At 38.1% G+C, this 19,175-nt stretch overlaps 1 protein-coding gene across 4 annotated transcripts in view; it reads left to right on the forward strand.

The window, feature by feature from the left end:
- ppfia2 (PTPRF interacting protein alpha 2) overlaps nucleotides 1-19,175 on the forward strand; it is a 176,918-nt gene that overhangs the window by 106,020 nt on the left and 51,723 nt on the right. For 2 of the 4 annotated variants that reach the window (XM_078417366.1, XM_078417368.1), the window contains exons 9-20: nucleotides 2,144-2,227; nucleotides 5,368-5,499; nucleotides 6,996-7,058; nucleotides 7,816-7,907; nucleotides 8,558-8,696; nucleotides 9,663-9,886; nucleotides 10,827-11,067; nucleotides 11,418-11,447; nucleotides 11,752-11,879; nucleotides 12,458-12,633; nucleotides 15,815-15,908; nucleotides 16,117-16,198. In XM_078417366.1, coding sequence (XP_078273492.1) covers nucleotides 2,144-2,227; nucleotides 5,368-5,499; nucleotides 6,996-7,058; nucleotides 7,816-7,907; nucleotides 8,558-8,696; nucleotides 9,663-9,886; nucleotides 10,827-11,067; nucleotides 11,418-11,447; nucleotides 11,752-11,879; nucleotides 12,458-12,633; nucleotides 15,815-15,908; nucleotides 16,117-16,198 — 1,485 coding nt within the window. The remainder of the gene's footprint in view (nucleotides 1-2,143; nucleotides 2,228-5,367; nucleotides 5,500-6,995; nucleotides 7,059-7,815; nucleotides 7,908-8,557; nucleotides 8,697-9,662; nucleotides 9,887-10,826; nucleotides 11,068-11,417; nucleotides 11,448-11,751; nucleotides 11,880-12,457; nucleotides 12,634-15,814; nucleotides 15,909-16,116; nucleotides 16,199-19,175) is intronic. The other 2 variants (XM_078417367.1, XM_078417370.1) reach the window with 1 other exon arrangement.

A 19,175-nucleotide genomic window follows, 5' to 3' on the forward strand; every position in this document is an offset into this window, starting at 1 on the left:
CGACAGAGTGTCCAACGCCGAGATTCTGTCTCGCGCTGGCCTTCCGAGTATGTACACTCTACTCAGGTAACACAGGATGCGGTGCGGTGGCTTGGCCATTCGGTGGCTGGGCCATGTCCACTGCATGGAGGATGACCATATTCCAAAAGACATCCTCTATGGAGAGCTGACATCTGGGAGGAGACCCATCGGCCGCCCGCAGCTACGTTACAAGGATGCCTGCAAGAGAGATTTGAAGGCGCTCGACATCGATGTGGAGTCCTGGCAGAGGCTTGCAGCTGACCGTACGAGGTGGAGAGGTACCCTGAACCAACATCTCAAAACAGGAGGAAGAGAAACTGATGAACGCAACGGCAGACAAGCAGGCACGCAGAAAGGAGCACAGCAACTTCAACAGACCAGAGACCACACACAAATGTGACCTTTGCAACAGAGACTGTCACTCCCGCATTGGTGTCTTCAGCCACAAGCGTCGCTGCTCCATCCGAGGTGTGGAGCAAGCAGCCAACTAGGATGCATCACCCATGGTCAGCCATGACCGAGGGGGCCTAAGAATAAGAAAAAAAATCCATTTTACTAAGTACACTACCATTTTCCCATTCCACCACCTCAAAAAAAACTGTATCTATTGGATAAAGTACCACTGAAGCCTTTAACCGAGAATATAAAACATAGTTTTACATTAACTGCTGTAAGAGAACTGTCATATACACTGTAAAAGTTGGCTATCCACTGAATATATTTCCATTTACATTGTGGAAAGGTAAGTCTAGGGAATGGGGGGAGTATGCATTTTAAATAGTTCACTCTTCTCCGAAACAGTTAAATAGTCCCGATCTACCTGCATGCTCTTCTGTTGATATGAAATTCAGGCTTGGCTGTAAGACATGGATCCCAGCACTCAGACATTGAATGGAACCTGGTCAAGTGTACCAAAAGAGCAAAACACAAATGATGAATTGACATTTTGTTCAAGGGACAATTGCTGCAAAATTCAGTACTGCAAGTAACACAGAAAATACTGGAAGCCATGTCTTCTTTAATAACCATCTAATAAAAGTAAAGGTGGCTTATTGGAAAGCTCGTTTTCTAACGTAGTGCTACTTAGCTAAAGACCTGAATTCTGGAGGAGGATTGCCGTTGACATCAAGGCAGCATTTGAGCTATTGTGGTATCAGACCCGGTGAAAGTCCCCTTGGCCTAAACATCCCTATGTTTTGGAAGCAAAATTGCAAGAAGTGATCACCATGTTTTCTCTTGATTCACCTGTAGAGTATTTTTTTCCCCACGATTTATCATTGAGCAGTTTTGTGCTTCTGGATTTTTGTTTGTTATAAAGCAGGATTGGGGTCCGACCTTGTAAGTCCAGCATGTTGTTACATCTGGCTGAATTCATCGCTCATAAAAATACCTTTAACTGTGTGACAAAGAATTGGTGGTGCTTGGGTGTTATAGGCACCTATCCTATTCACATGGCATCCCTGTGTGGTACCTCAGCTGCACGGAGGCAGAAAGGAAAGCTCTTCAGCGGGTAGTCCATAGAGCTCAGAGGACCATCGGAACACAGCTACCAGCCTTGGAGGGCATCTACAACACACGATGCCTCAGAAAAGCCACCAGCATCCACAAAGACTCTTCACACCCCTGGAACCGTCTGTTCGAACTTCTACCATCGGGCAGACGATGCAAGGCCTTCTACGCCCGCACCTCCAGACTCAGGAACAGCTTCATCCCCAGGGCCATAGCTGCTATGAACCGGTCCTGCTGAGCCGGATGGTCACAATGCACAGTGATCCGGCATAGATCTACTTGCACTTTATTCTGTCTTAAAACTGTTACAATTTGTTTCGTTGGGTTGTTGTTGTTGAAATTAATACTGACTAGCTAATTAAATTATTGCATCGTATGGGAGGCGCATTCCCAATCTCGTTGTACCCCTGTACAATGACAATAAAGATATATTGTATTGTATTGTACAGTCCACCATGCCCTCCAGCTGCCTACGTAATTCTGGACAACCTTGAGCAGGGAACGTGTAGGCTTGAGCTTGGCTTAATTTTTCTTGGTTTAGGAATATACATGACAGATATTTCAACATAATACAATAACAGAGTTCTGGTCAGCTCTTTCAATTGTATTTTAGGCTGAAGAGAGGCATGGCAGCATAGAAGAACGTTTGAGACATTTAGAGACTCAGCTTGAAGAAAAGAATCAGGAACTGCAACGGGTAAGTCATATCTGCTATGATGGGTCAAATCCATATCCTGCTGTTTCAGTTCTTTCTGTTGTTAAATATGATATTACTTGTTAAAGTAGATGTTCATATAGATGCTGGCGACTGCATTGTTTTTGCCGGGAGGCTTTGGAACTTTAATCCCTCGAGTCCATTTTCAATCAAGACTATTCTGAACCTTTACATGACCAATGTGACTCTATTAAGCCTATTTGGAAGCAAAGGAAAGAAATCTAGGAGAGAATAGTAACAACCACCCCTCCCACCCTCCCTGAAGCTAGGTTTAGCAGTAAGCAAGAGTTCAAATCCACAAGATTTGGTTGGTGTGTCAGAAGCCTGCTTCCACTTTATTGATTTTTGTATTTTATCACAATTTACCAGATGGTGATCAAGAAATCTCCCTCAAGACAAACAGGTTGGCAATTCAATCATGTCAATCTCTCAACTAAAAATGATTTCAACATTGGGTTTGGAATTTATATTCAGATAAGATGTGAAAGAAGCATGTCTAGTTCAAGACACAAATTAGGTGTGTGATGAAATGCTCTTCACTTGCCTGGATGAGTGCAGCACCTACACCCTCACCCCCAAAACCAACAAACACAAAGGAGCCTATTTGACTGGCATTCCATCAAGCACCCATGCATTTCTTCCATCTTTAGAAAAAAGTGGCTGCCCTGCGTACAGTTTACTGCAGATGATACACAATGTGTGTAGCAGTTACTCACTCAAGCTTCTCTGACAGCAGCTTTCAAACCCACAACCTCTAAAACCAACGAGGACAAGGGCAGCAGTTGCAGGAGAACATTACCACCAGCAAATTCCTTTCCAACTTGCGTACCATCCTGACTTGGAAATATATTGCTAATCCTTCATTGTCACTGTTTAAATACTGAAACACCCTCCTAACAGTACAGTTAGGTGTACCTTCACCAGAAGGATGAGCAGTGGTTAAAAACATTGAAACCATTAGCTACTCAAGGACAATTAGAAATAGGCAATGAATGTTCACCTTGCCAACAATGCCCAAATACCAGAAATAAATGAATAACTGCTTGCTGTCATCACTATTCTATCCACAGAACCCTGTTTTCTTTTTTCTTGCACTTGACTGATGTATTACAATTCCGTAGCAGGAACAGGTCAGCTCATCATTAGTATTGTTTTCTTTGTTTATTCTATTTAGTGCTGTTTTTGTAAGGCAACAAAGTGGCTTAGAAATTGGTCAAATGTCCTTTAGTGATGGTGAACAACCCCCAGCTAACAGTTGCTATATTCAGTCATTCCAAAGGGTATGCATTGTCCTTGCATGCAATATCCACATACAATATATGCCATGCCAGTTAATGGATTGCATTAATTTTCTGCTTTCACCCTGGCACCATTCCCTCTTCTCTTCTTTTCACCCCAACATTCATAATAGAGCTAGATAGAGCTCTTAACGATAGCGGCCAGGGGGTATGGGGAGAAGGCAGGAACGGGGTACTGATTGAGAATGATTAGCCATGATCACATTGAATGGTGGTGTTGGCTCGAAGGGCCGAATGGCCTACTACTGCACCTATTGTCTATTGTCTAATAGAAGTAAATGCAGAGTTTAATCAGTTAGACCCCAGGAATGTTCCAGCAAAAGGAAAATGGCACAGTGATGCTTTTCAAGTTGCATCATAATTAACCTTTATCTTTCAAATGCTAGTCAAAAAACAAAATATGAGACGTTGATCAACTACAGAAATGGACGAAGAAATGGCAGGTGATGTTTAATCCGAGCAAGTATGAAGTGGTGCACTTTGGGAGGTCAAATGTATGGGGAATAAATACAATTAATGGCATGATCCTTAACAGCATTGATGTTCAGAGGGACCTTAGAGTCCAACTTCATAATTCCCTGATATTGGCAGAAAAAGTAGATAGAGTGGAAAAGTAAACAGATGATATGCTTGCTTTTATAGGTTGGGAGATTGAGTATAAGAGTTATGAAGCTATGCAGCTTTATCGGACTTTGGCTAGGCTGCATTAGGAGTGTTGCATGCATTTCTGGTTTCACCATTACAGGAAGGATGTGCCGGCTTTGGAAAGGATGCAGAGCGGGTTTACCAGACTGATGCTTGGATTAGGGGGTATTAGCTACAGGGAGAGGTTGAACAGTCACGGATTGTTTCCTCAGGCATGCTAGAGGTTGCAGGGAAATCTGATAGAGGTATATAGAATTATCAGAGTCATGGATTGGTAAATTTTCAGAATCTTTTTCCCAGGAAGGAAAAATCAAATACTAGAGTACATAGCTTTAAGGAGATAGTAGAAAGTACAACGGATATGTGGAGTGCGAGTCTTTTGCTCAGAGGGTGGTGAGTACCTGGAACGCGCTGCTGGGGTCGTAGTAGAAGCAGATATAATTGTGGCATTTAAGAGTTTTTGGATACGCATACGGATATAGAGGGATATGGATTATGTGCAGGCAGATAAGAGTTGGGCTTGGCATCATATTTGGCACAGACATTGTAGGCTGAAGGGCCTGTTCTTGTGCTCTACTGTTCTATCACCAGCACCAGCTAAAGAGCAGTTGGAGATGGTGAGAGAATGCTGGCTCGATGAATCCACAGTCTTTGATTGATGAAGAAACCCAGGAACTTTTGCCCCAGTGAAAAACACAGACTCTAATCCTAAAAGGGGCAAAGTTTGAAGGACGGAATATCATTTAGATTAATGAACAAAAAGCAAAACACTCCATAGAGCCGATTGACAATCTTTTCCCCTCATTATTCTAATTTTTCTTCCTATAGACTTAATTATTATTGAGGTTAAACCAAAGGACTTGTGGTTGCTTGGGGGAGGGGGGGTCTGTCTTCAAATAAGTACACCCATAAAGACAGATGAAATATAAAGGAAAATAAACCAAATGAACAAAAAATAATTAGCAAATGAAAATTAGCTTGAGGAAAATAGGAACAATAAAGGATGAAGTTAGTTCCTTAAATTTCTCACAAAAATTTTGAATGTTAAGTAAGAACAAAAGTGGATTTGATCAGGGTTCACTGTTATGAGTGTGTCATGGTTGAGCTTGAAAAGTAAATCACTGGATTCTTGGCTTTGGCAACAAAATGGAAATCTTTTTTTAATTCCAAATGTTTTAGGCCCGACAAAGAGAGAAAATGAATGAAGAGCACAATAAGCGACTGTCAGACACGGTGGATAGATTGTTGACAGAGTCTAATGAGCGACTTCAGCTACATCTAAAGGAACGAATGGCCGCATTAGAGGATAAGGTAAAATTTTACATCTTTATTCAAAGTAACTATCATTTTATTTTGTGACAATCAAGTCATAGAGTTGTACAGCACCGAAAGAGGCCCATTAGCCCACAACATTCATGCAGGTCGACACCTACACTCCACGCTGTTCCATCAACACTTCACACTGCCTCTGCAAGGCTGCCAGCATAATCAAAGATGTGTCTCACTCCGGTCACTCCCTCTTCTCCTCTCTTCCAACAGGCAAGAGGTACAGAAGTTTGAAAATGCACAGCTCCAGATTCAGGGACAGTTTCTTCCCGGCTGTTATAAGGCAACTGAACCATCCTATCACTGACACCTACCTCATTGGAGACCTTCTAACTATCTTGAATCAGACTTTACTGGACTTTATCTTGCACTAAACGTTATACCCTTAGCCTGTATCTGTACACTATGGACTGCTAGATTGTAATCATGTATAGTCTTTTCGCTGACTGGATAGCGTGCAACAAAAGGCTTTTCACTGTACCTCGATACACATGACAATAATAAACTAAACTAAAAACTATATTATTTTCCCAGTTACATTAATTCCATTTGTCAGTACCTGGTCCCTATTCTTTTGAGCCTTGCTTGTTTAAGTGCCTGGCTAAATGTCTCTTCAGAATAGGAATTGTATCTGACACCACCACCTTTTCTGGCTGTGAATTCCAGGTATCAATCCTTTGATGTGTCACAAAAAAACTTTAGATTTTAGAAACTTTAAAAACCCAGATCCCCTTTAAAACTCCTTCCTCTTATTTTAGATCTGTGAATTGGTGTTGAGTGTACAGTAAATTTCTCAGGACCTTTACACATTGTCAATTAGATTACATTCATGTTATTGGAATGTCAGATGTGAGCCTGAAATGCAATTCTCCACCCATTCACCTCCATCCAACATCCTTCCATTATTGAACGTGGGGGTTTTCTGGACAAGTAGAAAGTTCCTAATGTTCCCATCTTCCAAATGACAAGTTTTTCAAGGACAGTGCCTGCTCCTGTTTCCGGTTTTACATTCTGATCACCAGCATTGGCTGTAGGCCACGTGCCTTGAGTGCCGATGAGTTTTCAAACAACACAGTTTGCTTTCAATGTAGGACTCCTGAAATTACTCCCCATTAATGTGCAACACTGCAAAGTAAAAGCATGGTTGCTCCATGTAACATTCCACAGGTTGCACCACCTTATTCATTGTGTGGACAGAACAGGGACAATGTGTCCCTGCACATGGCCATTTATTCAGTGTGATTGATTTTAAGTAACAGTCAGTTTAACTTGTTCAGCAAAAACACAGAATAAGCTCATTGGTCTCTTCCATTTATGAATGTATATATAAAGTGTTCTAAAAAATACATCTTAAGCTCTTGCAAGAAAATTAGCACATCATAAGTAGTAGGGTCCTTTTTGTGCAAATTCCGTTAATATACTTTACATGCCTGTTTCATCAAACTTGTCATGTTTTACAAAGGCTTGTTTTGTTATTTTAGAACATACTGATACAAGAATCTGAACTCTTAAGAAAACAACTAGAAGAGTCTCTTCATGATAAGGTAACATTATGAACCCAGTTCAGGAGAAGATGTGTTATAGTAACATTTTTTGATTATTGCATAATTAATCTGTTAAAGTTTAGTGCTTTGGTGGCAAACTAAAGTTGAAGATCCATGATTTCATCATTCATTTAGAATGGTCATTAATTATTATGACATTAAATAATAGCACATGCAAAGTTTCAGGCAGGCTTCTTTATCACCGTGTTCAATATCACCTTTAATGTGATTCAGTTATATTGCAACTTTGATCGATGAGCTGCACTTCACAATTATATTACAGTAGTCCAGGAGAGTGTATGATTAACGTTGTGTGAATTAATTTATTGCTTTAAAATGGCTTATGCATGCACTATTTAATCACTGAAGGACTTTACAGTATTGCAATGACACTCTTCGATAAACTGTCGATTAATTTTCTAACTCCTATTCATCCCAACGATGATTGTTTATTTGAGTTTGCAAGTGGTTTTCTGAAGAGATAAACCTCCTGTTAGCAAAATCATTTCCTGAGACCAGCGACCACGTCATCAATGATAAAGTGTCCCTTTCCAAGTTGCAACAAATGTGGTACAGAATGCTCGTGTCTCAGTATATTAGTGTGTGGGTTTTAATTTACCAGTGTTTTAGTGGTGATACTAAAACCAATTTCTGTTATTTCCTTGTGCAATTTGCATATTTCTATAAATTACATGGTGCTGTATTATAAGAACTTTTGTTTCATTGCTAAAATTTGTATAATTACTTTTCTCCTCAGGAGCAATTAGCTGAAGAAGTAGAAAAATGTCATTCAGACGTTCAACAAATGAAAATGCAGTCTATTTCTTTATTGGACTCAACCATGTCCAGGTAACCTGAAGGAGAAGTGCCAGTTAAATACACATATTTTAATTTGATATAGAACAGCACTTATAAATGTAAATCAGTTCATCTCGTTTTGCATTGCAGGCAGAAGAAAATAAAGTTGAAATGTGCATCTATATCTCTTCATATGGCTGCTACATAACTTTTCTTCTATTCAAGTGGTGTGAATGTTGCCTTCACAGTCTGCATTTATCACTCATCCCCAATTACATTTTAGAAGGGCATGCTGAACTGCTTTCTTGACCATGTAGTGAAGATATTCTCACAATGAGAAGGGAGTTCCAGAATTTAGACACAATAATCAATGTTGGTCATGATACCTGTGCCCAATTCAGAGCCCCCAAATGTAGCCAGCTATAGCTCTCATGTTGATTGTGACAGAAGTATTTGTGTCATGTGTTACAACAAAAAATCTTATGAATCTGGGTAGAATTGACGAGGACAAAAGTGAAATATAGTTGATATCTATATCATTTTGTTTATATCATATTTTATTTATAGCATGTTAAATATTACAAATATAATGACTATTATGATTTACATTAACATTTCAGCATTATTTACAATAAAAATAATTTTTGGACGAAGGTGTCCATACTATTCTTGGCAATTAATCTATATTTTGTTATCTGCAGGCCACTTTTGGATCCTTCACCTGAGAAACGGTATTCCATGGGCTCATTGATAGATAGCCAGTCTGACCATTTTAGGTCTTCCAATTTGCTACGGAGATCTCAGAAAAGTCATTCAATGGGCCGTAGAGAAGAACCCAAGGTTTGTACTTGAGGCTTGAATTTATGCATAGCTACATAATAGTAAATGTTATCTTTTGCTTAACTCTTAATTCAATTTGTATGATGAAATAAGAATAAATTTGGTACAATGAGGTAAATTTATTGATGATGGTTTTATAAGCTTTATAGTTAATAAAGGGATTGAGGTCACACAGAAAAAAAGACTGCAGGTGCTGGAATGTGAAGCAACACATATCTGCTGGAGGAACTCAGCAAGTTGAACTGCATCTGCAGGGAAATGGGAATGGACGACATTTTGGATTGAAAACCTGCATCAGGACTCAAAACATTGGGTTTCTCTGGCAGATTGTTGCTGATAGAGATTGGGGATCAAGGGTTGTGCTGGGAGACTCATTCATCAGAGAACTGATCTGTCTGCAGAGCAGACTCAATGGGTCAAATAGCCTAATTATGCGCCTATGTCTTATGGTCTGACTGTGAGTTATTGGAGATTGGAGGACATGTGGAGTGGCTAGAGAGATCAGGGTTCGAGAGAAACAATATCAACCAAAAGCAGGGAATTTGATTGAACATAGATGAGGAGCTGGGAGAATATGGCTTTGAGGAGATATTTATGGGGTGCCCAGAGAGATTATGAGATAGAGTTGATATTGGCATATCAACCGGTGATAGGTATATGGAAGTGTTGTGGGTGGCATTGGGAAATAGATGTGCAGGTCGGTTAGATCAGGTAGGATTACAATAGTTGCAAGAGAGAAGGAGAGAAAATCAGTGAAATCTTATGAAAGACTGGGATTGGGGAACCTGGAGAGAAAATAGATTAAATGGAAAGGCAGATGGCTGGAGGTGATTTCTTCCCTCATCAGGCATATGTTTGAGAAAGGTTTGGAAGATTCCAAATTCCAAACAGGTTTCCTTATTATAAAGTTATAATAAATGATTAGAACAATCATCCCAGAAATTTGACACTTTTTTTGCATTTCAGATACAAACACTTGGTGACAAAGAATGGAGCAGAACTCAGCAGATTGGTATGCTGAGCGGCCATCAGTTTGAAAGTGACACTGAAATGTCTGACATTGATGATGATGATGACAGAGAAACAATATTTAGTTCCATGGATCTTCTTTCACCCAGTGGACATTCTGATGCTCAGACGCTTGCCATGATGTTACAAGAGCAGCTTGATGCTATTAACAATGAAATAAGGTGGATTCTGTTCTTGTGTCTTTGTCATATTACGTTTCAAAAATGACTTACTATTATAAGAGAGATTGAAGGCAAATTTGGGAGATGAATTAAGATTTTGCAGATATGCTTTAATTTAGATAAATATAGATAGTACATGGAGAAACTAGTATCTGGTCCAATTGGTATAACGTGAAATGAACCTATTCTCAAGTAAATCCATGCAAGCAATTGACTCCACAATTTTAAATAAGAGGACCTGGGCAGTGGAAAGAATTTACCAGACTGATTAGAAATCCACAATTAGTGTACCTTTTGTATTTAGATTGGCTTTGGTACATGGGATTTAGCTAGTTTTTATATTTCAATGAAGCTGCACTAATATGAACTCAGAAGAAAGTCACCTGATTGCTGAGTATTTCCAGCATCCCTCATTTCTTTTTAAACACTTGTTTAATGTTTTTTTCCTTCAGTAGATAGAAATCTCGACCTTTTCTTTTTGATAAACATGGTAAATGCACAACCAGAAAATTCACGAGCATAACTCAAATCATAGTTCATTCATGAGAGGTGGTATTCCTATTAAGCCCAGCATTTATTGCTCATCCTCAATTGCACTGGGAGAAAATGGCAAGGCACCATTTTGAACTGATGCAGTTCATGTGTTAAGTAGTTTTGTGTAGCTTTGGCCATTTCGGAGAGCATTTGTGAGTTAAGCATATTTCTTGTGAATCCAGTTACATTTTAGAAAGATGGCTGAAGAACAACAGATTTTCTTCCCTGTGGATAAGGAGAACAGTCCAAAAGTTACAAGATTACTAATTCTAAATCATGACACAATTTTTTTACGCACTGACTCAACCAATGATCAAAGGCATTTGAATGAATTATAAATATTGTGTGGGGTGTGAAAGAAATGAAATGCATGACTATTTTTTCTTAAACCCTTTGAATTTTTCAGATTAATCCAGGAAGAGAAGGAGTCAACTGAACTTCGTGCTGAGGAAATTGAGAATCGAGTGGGTAGTGTTAGCCTTGAAGGTCTAAATTTGGCCAGAATGCATCCAGGGAGATCTATTACAGGCTCGGTTACTGCATCTTCTTTAGCTAGTTCCTCCCCTCCTATAAGTGGGCACTCAACACCAAAATTCCGAGCACATAGCCCTGCCAGGGACATGGATCGTATGGGCATCATGACACTGGTAAGTTTATGAATGAAATGTGATGCTCTTTTCTCTAAATTTTCTTGAGAGTACTTACTGGAAAACAAGGCAAGGCAAACTACAGTTGATTTTTTTGCATTCCAAATTTTTAGATCGCACAAAGCACGGGTCGTCTTCATAATTCAAGCCTTACATAGAAAATTGCTTGGTATTTTTGAATGGAAAGTCTAGGTTCGAAAGCATGTTCGAACCTCTGGTTGTAAACGCCTTTTCTGGTTTATTATGTATGACTTATTGTAAACTATTATTCTCATTCAAATTGGTAATGCTTACAATGACCATCTACTGTTCTTATTTATTTTTGTGCCTTTATTCTTTTGCCGAATCAGCCTAGTGATCTAAGGAAGCATCGGAGAAAGGTAATTATATTAATTGCATTTCTAGGGAAGACTATATATTTAGATTTTGAACATCATATCATTTTTTGAGTAGCATTTTTCAAAAAATCATAATTTGTCTAAACTCATTATTGATTTGATATTGTTGAGCATATATTTAGATCTTTTATGGTTAGCAATAAGAAAGAGTGCTAATTATTACATTTTATATAATTTAGTAACATACGTTTAGTGAGTAATATTAAAACTACAATTTTGGAAGTATTTTCTGACATAGACACTTAGTATATGTTTGAGACCGGAGATCTCTCCTCTTGTTGTTCAGATTGCAGCTGTGCAGGAAGATGGTCACGAAGACAAAGCTACGATAAAATGTGAAACATCACCTCCATCATCGCCAAGACCAATCAGAATGACACATACCCTCCCATCCTATCATGATGAAATGCGAAGGTGAGTATCTCCATTGCAGGGATCCATCCCTATAAGCTCCTTCAAACATACATTGATGGATTTACACATAATTTATGTTTAGACTGATGGTATAATAACATGATGTCTTTTACCAATAAATGTTATTTAAGAATAGGGATAGTACACATAAATGTTTTGCTAAATTATGGTCATTCCACTTGGAGAAAAGACAGAGCATAATACCTTTTCTTCTTAATGAGAAGATTACTTTTGGAGTTAAATTACTGTATTTGAAACACCTCTGTGAATTATTTTTCCTTCCTGTGCTGAATTTATGCGCAAGGGAAACATTTAGCAAATAAACGATTTAAAAAATATATCTTTCACTTCATTTATGAGTTTACAAATGCTGTGTTTTTTATGTTTATTAAATTATAGTGGAAATTCATGAAATTTTCATGGCAACCTCACGTTTTTATTTCATTTATAGGCAGTTAAATTTGGAGACCCATTATTTGAAGTCTTGAAATATTGGCAGTAGGTGAGGAATTATTTGTGAAGTGCTGAATGAGAAAAAAAAATTGCAAATTGCCAATTTCTAATCTAATCATTTACAGTTTTTCAGCATCAATAGAAGCAGAAATGGGCAATTATAGTAGTACAAGTAGCCAGGACTCACTACATAAAGGACTAAAGAAGAAAGGAATCAAATCCTCAATAGGCCGCTTATTTGGCAAGAGAGAGAAAGGGCGCCTAGGACATCTTGCCAAAGACCATTTGGCCTGCGTACAAGGTTAGCAAACTGATTATTAATTGTTGGATTCAATTAGAAAAAGTTTCCTATTTTATAAAGTGACTACATATATGTATATTAAGATATAAGAAAATAACTGCAGATGCTGGTACAAATCGATTTATTCACAAAATGCTGGAGTAACTCAGCAGGTCAGGCAGCATCTCGGGAGAGAAGGAATGGGTGACGTTTCGGGTCGAGAATATGTATATATTTTGTTTGCTGCTTAAATATATATATATATTTTTTTTTAAGTGTTTCTAGAACAAAAAGCAGCTTGTCTACTCTGTCAACCTGAATAAAAATAAATAAGTTTGTTTTCTTTTTAGTTTAGTGTTTGAATGTTGTTAGCTTTTCTTCGTCTAGTAAACTTGATCTCTTATTGCTTTTCCAAAAAACAATGTAAAATATTGTCTTGTAGCCTTCATCCTGGAAGTTGACAACTCCTCTTTACTGATTCATCAACAATTGGAACATTATTCCTTTGTAATGTAGAAATGATAATGCTCAGAAGGCAATTCTGTATCAGTTATCCAATTAGTTCCACTCTCCTCATTCACCATGCCCTATGTTTTTAGAGCATGTGTTTTCTTTCAAAGAGTTAACTAATTCTATTTTGGAATTTATTATTGACCAGTAACCATTTCTGTATATTCCAGATTATTATAACTATCATGGCTCTGGTTCTTTTGCCAGTTATCTTAAATCCCTAATAAACAATGAGAATTAGCACTTGCTTAAATAAAAATAAAATTCAGATGATGGCAATTAGTTCAGATAACAGATATGTTTAACTGTTATCTTTCATCCATGTTTCCTATTCACTCCATTAAATCCCCACTTAGGGTTCTGCAGTGTCGAACTGCAGAAAAGAAAACAGTGTAGAAAATAGTCCTTTCATCAACTCAATGCCATCCATTTATGCAGCTATAGGAAGAACCTATTTTTTTCTGTATAATTTTATAAGTAGGTTAAGATCCATGGTATCAGGATATATGCTTACCTTACTTTAAACTACCTTTTTTATATAATCAGACCCTTTTGCATAGTTGCTTTTTGACTTTTTATCCTCCATTATAGTAATTTTTCCACCGTCATTACAGCAAAATATTACCTTAACATCTTTGCCATAGTTCAATCCTATATTTAAGTGACATGATCTTCCCTTTTATCTATTATTTTACAGCTTTTATGCTTGTAATGCCTTTATAAATTTTCTGTTAATTTATTTTGATTCTTTTTAATATTAACTTTATTTTTATTTTGTGTTTCTTTTAAGCTTCAGTATAGTTTTAATTCCTATGTCATTTTAATTCCATTTTATTCATGGGATTATATCCTTTTGATGCAGTTACCTTTGCTTTATTGGGATATATTTATATATTGTCTAGCCCATATTTGATTTTTTTTAATGTGTTTTTGTTAATAAAGTGATGCTCACTTTTCTCCCAAATTCTACTTATTTGTCTGAGTTATATCTTCTATATTCAATCCATTCTGCATTAACATTTCCAAATAAGTTAGCCAAAGAATATTGCTATAGAAGAGAAAATGCTGGAAATACTCACCGCACCAGACAGCATACTGTATGTAGAGTGATGATTAACAGTTTACGTCAATGACCTATCTTTAGAACTGGGAAAAGCTACAGATTTAATAGGTTTTAAGTCGCAGTGAAAGCAGGATGAGTGGTTAGAACAGAAAATAAGTTTTATAATACAAGTGGCAGAAGAACTAAAATGGTGTGCCTCAGCCGTGTAAAGCCATTGAAGAGTTAGTTCACTTGCAGGGCAGGCAATGTGCTGGAGGAGAGAAGAGGGAGGACCCTTGTGAAACACACGCATGCAAATCATGTCAAAGAGGGAGAGTGTAACATCCTAAATTATATTATTTTCATCTTTAACCTTGCTCCTGTGCTAACCTGTAAAGATAGGAAACCCTAACAGGGTCAGGTTTCTGAGTTAAAGGGATGTTGCCAAAGCTCTAACGTAGGCAAGATTTAGATTTAGATTTTTAGATTTAGAGATACAGCGCGGAAACAGGCCCTTCGGCCCACCGGGTCCGCGCCGCCCAGCGATCCCCGCACATTAACACTATCCAACACACACTAGGGACAATTTTTATTTATTTTTTTACATTTGCCCAGCCAATTAACCTACATACCTGTACGTCTTTGGAGTGTGGGAGGAAACCGAAGATCTCAGAGAAAACTTACACAGGTCACGGGGAGAACGTACAAACTCCGTACAGACGGCGCCCGTAGTCAGGATCGAACCTAAGTCTCTGGCGCTGCATTCGCTGTAAGGCAGCAACTCTACCGCTGCGCCACCGTGCCGCAAGAGTTTTTATTACATTCTAGTTTCTTTTCTCAATATATTTTTGCCCTTTTCATGTGAAGACTCAAGAGCCAAATCCTGCTAGGTATTGTCATCTGGGATCATTTGCATAACTAGGAGAATAAGATTTTCAATCATAATCTCACATTTTCTGACATATAGTTGTGTAGGGACTCTGGAATATATTGCAGCACAGGAGAAATTAATCAACTTGAAATTACCATGCCAAAAGATTTTTACAGTACAAGGTCTTAAATTTCTAAGGTTTTATTCCATATGAGTCCTGAATCTCTTCTAGGAGAACGAACCTTTTATCCACTCAGCATCTACCTTTTTTTTGTTATCCTCTTGAATGGCCTGGGTGTGTGAATGCAAGCTAGCAGCGTTATTTTTCATTCCGAACCCTATTTTTGTCCTACCTTGGTTTGTTAATTCAATGTTTACAGATAGAGCTAATAAATTATGAAAGTTCTATTGTCAATAACTGATATGCACATTATCTAATGATATTACCCCTATCATTTTACTCCAAGTTCTGATTTTATCCAACATCCCCAAACAAAACTCTGTTTTTTGTTTTTTTGACAACTCACATTTCAATTGATCCTTGAGTCACATAATTGCTACATAATATCACTGTGAGTTTAACATATCTGTTGAAAATAGTACTTCAATGAATCTGTTGTTATTGAGGGCAGATTTTGAAACTAACTTGCAGCCCCTGTATTGACAAACACAAAATGAATTAGAAAAAAAAAAGGTAGTATGACTTAATTATTTCTGCATATTTGCAAAGTGGTTTGTTAATTCTGTTCATTTTACCTTAAGCTCACACTTCCTTTCAGCAGGTATATTTGATGCAGAAATCGGTAACCAAGATTCCCTTGGATTGGGCAAATTAGGAACACAAGCAGAAAAAGACAGAAGATTGAAGAAAAAGTAAGTATTAAGCAAAAGAAAATTTTATTTAATGAAGATGCATTAAATGCAAACATTCTACGAAAAAAAGAAAATTGCCCAAGGTGTAAACCAGTTGCTGATTTGCTTTATCTCATGTTGGACTCATATAGAAGATTACGCTTACGTTAATGATTTAAGATGAATACCTAGTGAAAATGTCCATTTCAATATATCTTGTATTTTACAGGCATGAATTATTAGAAGAAGCCCGGAGAAAAGGTTTGCCATTTGCACAATGGGATGGACCAACAGTAGTAGCATGGCTTGAGGTAAAAGAGTTTTATCTTTGTTTGTTTCTGTATGAAAACAAATCACTGGACACATCCAAAGAATGAATATGTTTAGTCAGCTGAATAGACAATAGACAATAGGTGCAGGAGGAGGCCATTCGGCCCTTTGAGCCAGCACTGCCATTCAATGTGATCATGGCTGATCATTCTCAATCAGTACCCCGTTCCTGCCTTCTCCCCATACCCCCTGACTCCGCTATCCTTAAGAGCTCTATCTAGCTCTCTCTTGAATGCATTCAGAGAATTGGCATCCACTGCCTTCTGAGGCAGAGAATTCCATAGATTCACAACTCTCTGACTGAAAAAGTTTTTCCTCATCTCAGTTCTACATGGCCTACCCCTTATTCTTAAACTGTGGCCCCTTGTTCTGGACTCTCCCAACATGGGAAACATGTTTCCTGCCTCTAACGTGTCCAACCCCTTAATGATCTTCTACGTTTCGATAAGATCTCTCATCCTTCTAAATTCCAGTGTATACAAGCCTAACAGTTTACACAATCAGATAAAGGATTACATGATAGCTTCGCTTTTCATTATTCAAGTTTTTGTTTTCTACAGGGATAATGTTTTGAATTTGTGTTACTAGCAATAAGTTGTGTCTGTCAGGTGAACCAATTCAATAATGGTATAATACCATTCAGGTTGTATGATTATATGAGGTTAGATGAAGCTCTTAGGGCTAACGGAATCAAGGGAAATGGGGAGAAAGCAGGAACGGGGTACAGATTTAGAATGATCAGCCATGATCATAGTGAATGGCAGTTCTGGCTCGAAGGGCCATATGGCCTACTCCTGCACTTATTTTCTATGTTTCTATTATTAATTTAAGTTGATAGAACAATCAGCCAAGCTCTCAAAATGCACTCTGCACTGGTAACATTTTGTACCAGAAATGTCTGTACATTACTGCACCATTTAAGTCCAGAGTCGTGGATAGATCATGTGCGATTTGTACATGTCTCCAGAATCGATGCCTGTTTACCCCCATTCCCATTTGTTCCTCAGCCTGACTTGGAGGCTGGATGTGGACACTTATCTCAGTGGGCTTCCGCCTCCTAGGCTCCAGCAGTAAGTTTGGTCAGTGATAGGGACCTTGGGTGGCTCGATGAGGAGACCCAAGAACTCAATACTCCTGACAGCATTTCACAGCCAGCAGTGCTGGGTATAAAAGCTGAAATGGTTTTACATCGTTTTAAATATTTCTAATCTACTGAGACATTGGAAAACTAATGAAATGGAAAACATAATTACAATGATTTAAAAAAACAAATTAACAAATAACACTTGAAACCATATCAATAACTTGCTTTAATAAAATAAAGTAAAATACTGTAAAACAAATAACCTATGGTCCTTTATTCCTCTTGAATTTTTGACGTACAATCCCAAATGAAACGAACAGTCACAAATTCTACATGAAAGATCTAAGTGGCAAATTCCTCTCATCAAGGCGTGACTCCCAATCTGCGCTCCATGTGGAGTTCAAACATGGAGTAAACTGAGAGATCCAGCATTCCAAATATGTCAGAATTTCCCCCTCTGTACACCTGGTAATCCTTTGCCGTGACAGAGCTCAAAATAGACTTTGTAGTTAGATGTGAGATCGATGTGGCCTGCCTGACATAAATTACATCATGTGATAGGGCCTCTATTGAAATATTGGCTTGGAAGCAGACAGCGACATTGGTTGAATTGTCCTAGTGTATTTGGAAGATTTTCCATAAACACCTATGTTGCTATCTTTCCGTTGATAAGCTCTGTCATGGCGGTCTGAGGAAGGGTCTCGACCCAAAACGTCGCCCATTCCTTCTCTCCTGAGATGCTGCCTGACCTGCTGAGTTACTCCAGCATTTTGTGAATAAATACCTTAGCTCTGTCATGGCTGATAATCACTAAGTGAACTGAATAAAAACTTCAAGGATGGGATCTGAGGAGAATATTTATTTCATCCAGAGAGGTTGAAATCTAGAATTTGCTGCATAAAAAGGTGATGGAAGGCATAAGCATCTGGCCAAGCACTTGATTGGCCAGGGTATACAGATCTATTGGGGGAAAATATGACTCATCTAGATAAGTAGAGTGGCTGGCATGGACATGTTAGTCCAAAAGGCCCATTTTAATGCCATATCATTCTATGTCCTCAAAGCTTCTTTGAGAAAGTGCAACACCGTCTCTTGGGATCTGGCAGCCTTTGGCCATGACTGAGCAAAGTGGAGAAGGAGCATTTAGATTTGAGAACCTCAAAGCCATGCTTCACAAGCATACAAACATCTAACGTAACCAGTGGATGGTGAACTGCCCATATGCCCGTCATATCAGTCATTCCCAATCCCATCCATAGAAAAGTCTACAGTTCCCACATTAGCCTTATGATCCATTTTAGGATTCACAAAAGTAGTCAGGAAGCAAATCATCCTCTATTCAAAGGGATTGCATAAGAGGAAGAAAACAATCTATAACAATGATTAGGAAGTGGGGATCGACTATAATTTATCCGAGTTTGCTGATAATGAAAATCTGAAAGGCATTGGGAAGAATCCAGACAAGCCACAGAGAGATAAAGACAAGTTAAGTCATGACAGATGGAAGACAATATATTTAAAAAATTGAATTCATGCACTCAAGTTGAATTCATGGGAGAAAAAATAGAAATAAAGCATTTTTAAATGGTGAGAATTTGAAAGGAGTTGACATTTTGCGAGATTTAGATGTCATTGTATGTGATTTACTGTAACATGTACTAGAGTCTCTAACTCTTCCTTGAACTATAGGAGTCCGAATATTGTGTGTCTAAGTGTTCTGCCTATTTAGGGAAGCATATACTGACAATTAATGGAATGAAATTAAGGTTTATAAGTGATTCCGAGGATGATTGGTTTATCATATGAGGAGTAATTACAAAAAAGTACTCAATTCTGAGGTTAGAAAAATGAGAGATGAGCTTATTTAAACTTAA

This window comes from Rhinoraja longicauda, chromosome 20 (genome assembly GCF_053455715.1).
Source record: "Rhinoraja longicauda isolate Sanriku21f chromosome 20, sRhiLon1.1, whole genome shotgun sequence".
Classification (NCBI taxonomy): domain Eukaryota; kingdom Metazoa; phylum Chordata; class Chondrichthyes; order Rajiformes; family Arhynchobatidae; genus Rhinoraja; species Rhinoraja longicauda.